Source organism: Myotis lucifugus, unplaced genomic scaffold (genome assembly GCF_000147115.1).
Source record: "Myotis lucifugus unplaced genomic scaffold, Myoluc2.0 scaffold_1127, whole genome shotgun sequence".
Lineage (NCBI taxonomy): Eukaryota > Metazoa > Chordata > Mammalia > Chiroptera > Vespertilionidae > Myotis > Myotis lucifugus.
Genome location: NW_005872175.1, coordinates 43487 through 50634, shown reverse-complemented (window position 1 = coordinate 50634; position 7148 = coordinate 43487). Strand labels below are relative to the sequence as shown.

Below are 7148 nucleotides of genomic sequence, written 5' to 3'. Positions count from 1 at the left end.
TGAGAACGCCGGAGTCGGTGGCTTGGGGGCCGCTCGGGGGTGTCGCGGCTTCGGGTGGGCGTGGCCTGGGGCCTATTTCCCGTCGTGCCCCGCGCTGCCAGGTCGGCCGGTAGGGGTCGCCCGCGGGCGGCGCGGACTGGGTTGCGGGCTCCTGGGAAAATACTGAACTTTTGAGGAGGAGGAAAACGGCTGCAGCACGGGGAGCTGGAGCCCCCGGAAAGGCAAACCGAGGTGTTGACGCGGTGAAAGCACCTCCGCCCGCGGTGCGGGGACCGGCCCCGAGTGGCGGGTGCCTAGGAAGGAGCCGGAAGACCCTAACACGCGGAGTGTGGGTGCCAACACGGGTCAGCGGGGCGACGCCTCACGGAGTGGCGAGCGCGCGGGGACGAGCCCTCGGGGCGCCCACGGCAGCGATGAGTGACCCGTTCCCGGCTGAGCGTCACCTCCCTTCACCTCCCTTCGCGGACAGGAAAGCGCCCGTCCTCAGGGGGCGCCCTCCCGGGGGAGCGACAGCGCGCAGGACGCCACTGAACGTGGTGCCGGAAGCCACGCCCCGGGAGCCGTCACGTGACGATGCTCAGTGGCCTCACGTGACCGCTGTGTGTGCTGCCCCCCCTCCGGGCGCCTCGGCCCGGCCTCCCTGAGGCCGCCCGGCCGGTTCCCTGGCCGGGAGACGAGTGTGGGGGCCAGCGGCGCTGGCGCGGACGGGCCTTGGGCGGCCCGGGCGTCCGCACTGGGTCGGGCCGCTGGGAGCTGGGCGGCGCCACCCCGGTCACTGTAGGGCAGCGCTTCTCAACCTTCCCAATGCGCGACCCTTTCATACAGCTCCTCATGTGTGGTGACCCCCAACTTCATTGTCACAAATTGAACATAGTTAAAGCATCGTGATTAATCACAAAAACAATATGTGATTATATATGTGTTTTCCGACGGTCGCGACCCCCAGGTTGAGAACCGCTGCCCTATGGGATCCGTAGCGCCCAGCCCTCCGGCCGGGGAGGCCCCAGGCGGCGGCCAACGGCCTCTTCCTTGCAGGACCCTGCGCTACGTCCCCGCGGAGCTTGAGGACAAAGTGGTCCCGGACGCCGAGGTCCTGCGGACGCTGCTCGCCGTCTTCCGGGCGCTGTTCGCCAACGCCCTCCCCCGGCAGCGGGACGTCCTGGCGGCGCTCCCGGAACCGGTTCGGTCCAAGTACCAAGACCTGCTGTCGGCTCAGCCTCGGGGGGCGCCCGTGCTCGGCTTCACACCCCAAGACGTCCTGTACCAGACCCTGGGCTTCAGTGTGGCCCGCGCGGCCAGCTCCCTGGCGGCCGCCGGGGAGGGGGCGTCTTCGTGGCGGCAGGACGGGCCCCGCGGGGCGCCGTGGTCGGCATGTACCCGGGTAAGGGCCCCGCGGGGCGCCGTGGTTCGGCATGTACCCGGGTAACGCACCGCGGCGCGCGGCCGGGCGTCCTCTTGCTGATGAACAAGCTCAAACCAGAACCAGCCTGTCCCCCTGACCCCAAGAATGTGCAGGGGAGACTCGGATTCCCTCCGATTTTTAAATCCCAGTTCGGAAATGAGCTGCTTGTTCGTGACCTTATGCTAGAAAGTGTCCTGCGCACTGGTTGGGACACACGCGCTCTCTCTTCTTTTAAGGACATGTTTCTACTCAGTGTTTAAATTTAGGAGAAGGTGGTGCGGCCTGCTTTGATCAGACGTTACTTAGAAAGCACTAGAGAATAAGTCAGTTTGGTTTAGATAAATGTAAAACAGAGGGGTTGAAACATAAAAGGTAGAACTTAAACTCATCAATCACTGAATAGCCCCGGCTGGTTTGGCTCAGTGGATAGAGCGTCCGTCTGCGGACTGAAGGGTCCCAGGTTCGATTCCGGGTCAGGGGCACATGCCTGGGTTGCAGGCTCGATCCCCCGTAGGGGGCGTGCAGGAGGCAGCTGATCAGTGATTCTCTCTCATCATTGATGTTTCTCTCCCTCTGAAATCAATAAAAATATATTAAAAATAAATAAATATATTACTGAATCAAGGCCTTCCTGCCATTTCTACATTGGAAAGTAAGCAGCTTCGTTGCAGGAGATGATGAACTAGTTCAGCGGACGCCAACCGGTGGTCAGCGGAGCACTGGTGGTCCGGGAGGTCTGGAAGGTTGGCGACCGCTGAACTAGGACGCTAAGATGTGCCATGTGTTAAGCTGGTGTAGGGTTTGGCAAAATGGAAAATACATGTGGATGCATAAGTCAGACCTACGTTTCCAAAAAGCCCTTTGACCATTTTCTAATTGCCATCCCTAAGCACGGGAGGCTCACGTTCTTTCACACAATTAACTGTAAGACTGAACGGAACAAGCCAGCAACAAACTAACACTGAAACAAGCGCAATAGATCTACAGCCTGGAACCAGCAGCGCCGGCGTGTGTCCTTCCTCCTTTGCCAGTGAAAGGAGGGACGACCGGAAGGCCAGGCTCATCTGTTCCGTGTACGGCTACATTATTGTCATTGACAAAACACATTTCTTAGAAGAGGCTTTGATAGATGTCTAATCACCCTTCACTAAAGCAAACGAACAAAAACCACAAAGCAGCCCGGCCGGATGGCTCAGGGGTTGAGCCTCGACCTATGAACCAGGAGGTCACGGTTCAATTTCCGGTCAGGGCACAGGCCCAGGTTGTGGGCTCCATCCCCAGAAGGGGGCGTGCAGGAGGCAGCCAATCAATGATTCTCTCTCATCACTGATGTTTCTATCTCTCCCTCTCCCTTCCTCTCTGAAATCAAGAATATATACATATTGAAAACACACACACACACACAAAGCAGCTCTGGCTAGGTAGCTCATAGGGTTAGGATTTAGGATTAGGATTCAGGCTTAGGGTCAGGGTTAGGAGTTAGGGCAGTGGTTCCCAAACTTATTTGGCCTACCGCCCCCTTTCCAGAAAAAATATTACTCAGCCCCTGGAAATTAATTTTTTTAAAATTTTAATAGCAGTTACTCATCGCCCCCAAATGCACCTGTGGCCATCACCGCCCCCCTGGATGGCTGCAGCGCCCACCAGGGGGCGGTAGCGCCCACTTTGGGAATCACTGAGTTAGGGTTAGGGTTAGGATTTAGGGTTAGGGTCAGGGTTAGGATTTAGGGTTAAAATTTAGGGTTAGGATTAGGATTTAGGGTTAGGATTTGGGGTTAGGATTTAGGGTTAGGAGTTAGGGTTAGGGTCAGGGTTAGGAGTTAGGGTTAGGGTTAGGATTTAGGGTTAGGATTTGGGGTTAGGGTTAGGGTTGCAGGTGTGATCCCCTATCAGGCCACATACAAGAATTAACCAAGGCATATTTCCAGCTGTGCAGACACGTTGGTTCTGTGCTCTATCTGCTATTGGGCCCCCTTCAAAGGGTGAAATTGCCAAAGAGAATGTGATGGTCCAACTTGGAGGTAAAATATTGGAGAAAAGTGTGAGAAATTAAAACAAGTTCTTACATGTTATGTATATGTTCCAGAGAAAGGCCCTTACCATGGTGTGAGTGGGTTTTACATGTTGCTATAATATCCCTTTGTCTTGTTGCATGACAGGTACAGTATATCAGAAATATGAGCCAATCTTTTTCCAGTCGATTGGAAATCCGTTTATTTTTAGATGCTTGGATGGCGTGCTCATTGATGGAAATGACAAGGGAATCTCGAAAGTCGTGTACAGGTAAGTTGGTGCCTATGTGTAAACTTCATTCGAGGAGACGAAACCACACACAGCAATGACTATGACCAGTAGCCTTGGTTGCCCTATTGACTAAAGTGGTTTTGTAAGAGAAATTGCACTTTCTCAGTTGTAGGGTTAATTTTGTATTTTTGAATTTTAAGATTCAGAAGAACAACCTCTTGGCTAATGCTCTCACCTGTTTCAGATCTTGCAATGGAAGGGACCGACTTGGCCCTTTAAGAATGAGCGATAGCACTTGGCTAACATCAGAAATGCAGAACCCTCTGGCGGTAGGCCAGTATGTCAACAATTGCTCCAATGGTAAGTGGGCACCATGGGGTGAGAGAGAGGCAGAGGGAACACACACACACAGGCATCCCAAAAACGTAGATACACTAACAGCTGATTTCTATGACATTTTGAAAATGAAACACATTTTAATAAACTCTGCCCTTATAATTATTCAAAGTGCATATGCATTTTGGGGGGACACTTTATATATATGTTTTTTACATAGAAAGCCTAGCAGTGCCTAGAACATAATAGGGATTATTAATTTGAGCATGTTCTCATAATTTAGAAACTCATACAAGTGTCATAATTCAGTAGTTTTCCATGGCTAGTGAAATGGCTATGTCTAAAAATTACATACTTGCTCCCAGACAGACCAGCGAACGTCTGCTATCAGGAGTTGGACGTGCCCACGGGCTTCCCTGTGGAACTGAAGCAGTACCTGCCCAACACCACCTACAGCTGTGCCCAGCAAGGGTGAGCCTCCCCGCTTGTCCTGACATGAGAGGACCTGGCTGAAGGGGCCGAATTACCCGTGATTTCTTCTGCTCTTTCCACTATTAGATTTGGAAACCTGATCGTGAAAAAAAGCGTAGGCCAACTATATTTAAATTAAAAAATAAAATTTTAAAAATAGTGAAAAAAGGGAAATACTCAGAAGATAACATTTGTATTACAGTATAGCAATTTTCTGCCCCGTAAGTCTACTAGAATACTCAAGTAACAGTTTTTAATAAATGATTCTGTGGAGTTACCAACAATGCTGTAGGAAATGTAATCTTTGTATCACTTCACTGAGTTGCCATTTGTTAGCAAACTTAATTTGTGTGGGTCCTAGTGTCCTTTTGAAATGAATGGTATTTAAAGCTGAAGACTGTTCCCTGTACTTAAAACTTGGTAACTTTTCTCCATGTGTGTCGGGTATTTACGTTTTCTTTAACATCCTCTGGGGCATAACGCGTTACTACCCAACCAGTACAGGAAATGCTACATGAGTAGGAACATTGAAGATTACACCTCTTGCCCTGGCCGGTGTGCTCAGTGGTTAGAGAGTCGGCCGCACATGGGACAGTCGGTCTCGGGTTCGATTCCCCATGAAGGGCACATGCTGGGTTGCAGGTTCGATCCCCAGACCAATAGGGTATGTGCAGGAAGCAACTAGTCGATGTGTCTCTCTCACATCAATGTTTCTCTCTCTCCCCGCCTCCCACTCTCTCTCTAAAAAAAAATCAATGGAAAAGGTATCCTCAGGTGAGGATTAACAAAACAAAAAAAGATGACATGTCTTGTTGTGTCCATAAAAATGATTTTTTAATCCAATTAATTTCAAGTAATGTTTCTAGCTTTGCAGAATACAAACATACAAATTAATTTTAAAATGCTAAACTTATAATGAATATCACTTTTAAATGCTTTTTTTGTGATACCAGTTTTGAGGACCTGAGCATCAGTGTTCAGTAGTCAGTTGTATGAACTTATTGGTCTGCCCTCGCTGGTGTGGCCCAGTGAATAGAACATCAGCCTGTGGTCTGACGGGTTCCAGGTTCGATTCTAGTCAAGGGCACATGCCCGAGTTGCGGGCTCGATCCCCAGTAGGCAGGAGGCAGCCGATCAATGATTCTCTCTCATCATTGATGTTTCTCTCTCCCTCTCTCTCCCCCCTCTCCCTTCTTCTCCGAAATCAATAAAAATATATTTTAAAAAAGAAAATTTAAAAAATTTAAAAATAAACTCATTGGCCTGTGGTCTTTTTAAATGACATATAGTCTACTTTTAAACACTTCCGTCAGGGACAGCTATTGCCTCATGGAGATCAAGTGCATCAACTAAGAAGATGGTAAGGGATGTGACACCGTACTGGTTCCAGGACCCGGCTCTCTGCCAGCACTAACGCGGGGTGTCTTGCTTTCAGGCCGCTGCGCTGCGTCGTCCTCGTTGCTCTCAGGGACGTCGGACAAGGAGAAGAGCTTTTCTCAAACTACTACACGGTTGTCAGCTGACTCTGAATAAGGATCGGGTTTTCTATTCAGTTCATGTTAATATTTTGGTTAATCACTTCTGAATTCCAGAGTGGGAATTTATTTCTATTTTGTTTCAATTCCATGATAAAAGTTATTTGCTCAATTTCAAATTTGCAGTGCTATTCCAATTTTCATTTTCACCTAAATACAGTAATTAAAACCTACTGCCTGAATTTATAATTTAATTTTTCTTTTAATATATCTTGTGTCCATATACATGTGTGGTTATAAAATGTTAGCCAAGTTATCAGCAATTATTTTACTGTTGATGTATATGAACTTCTGAAAAATGTTTTTCTAGAATAAGCTAAAGCCAAACATTTTTTGTTCCCATGAGTTAACTGGTGTGTGTGTAAAGATTGTTTTAGCTAAGGGAGAAACGGGCGGGGGGTCATACCATTTTCTCTATTTGCACATTTACCCAGAGATTAAAGCAGCATGAGACTGTTTGGCATGTGGGGGACACCGGCACGAGCGCTCCTGTCTCCACGTGGCGTCCCCGACGCGTGTGAATGCTGAGTGGGGCTAATGAGCCCGTGTGCATCAGGGCCAGAGGCCTGGGAGAGGGCAGCGAAGCCCCAGGCGCAGAGCCTGCCACTGACGGCGATTGTGGCCCAAAGGGACGAGGCCTGGAAGTCACCAGATGATTCTGCTCCTGCCCCTGAAGGTCTGAAACACTATGTAGCTCGCACGGGGCACTTGGCTGCCTTCAGACGCCGCCCGGAGGGCAGTGTCCCCGAGCCCTGCACAGCGAGCTCGCTGGTGTCTGCGGGTGAAGGAATGCGCTTTTAGACAAGTAACCAGAGCTGGGGAGTCAGGGTTTCGTTTCCATCTTCCCTCTCCTGTCCTTACACAGAATCCGGACATCGTGTGCCCTCAGATCGGAGAGACTAAGGGAGCCACAGAGAAAGCTCTGGTCAGAGCAAGGGGCGTGGGGGACGCCTGGAGAGATAAAGGCTTAGGGAAGTCGTTCTAGAGTCGACTGAATGTGACTATTATGAAGAAACCTACCATAAATATGTCAAATAATGTGACCAAATTTCAGGTATCATGTCTTCTTAGAAGCCACTTAGAACAGTGTTTGAAACATTAAGATGTTCATTAAATATTTCCTGAATTAAATTTAAAGCATAATCCTCACTTTGGGATGG

The 7148-nt window shown here is 49.8% G+C and overlaps 1 protein-coding gene across 1 annotated transcript; it reads left to right on the top strand.

Annotated features, from left to right (window-relative positions):
* The first annotated feature begins 927 nt into the window (after positions 1–927).
* On the top strand, positions 928–7137 carry LOC102425742 (SET domain-containing protein 9). The gene is given in 6 exon segments (XM_023748083.1): positions 928–1321; positions 1324–1381; positions 3562–3685; positions 3891–4006; positions 4348–4453; positions 5889–7137. Coding segments are annotated over 6 exon segments (849 nt in total). The 5' UTR covers positions 928–964; the 3' UTR covers positions 5977–7137.
* Positions 7138–7148: the final 11 nt, after the last annotated feature.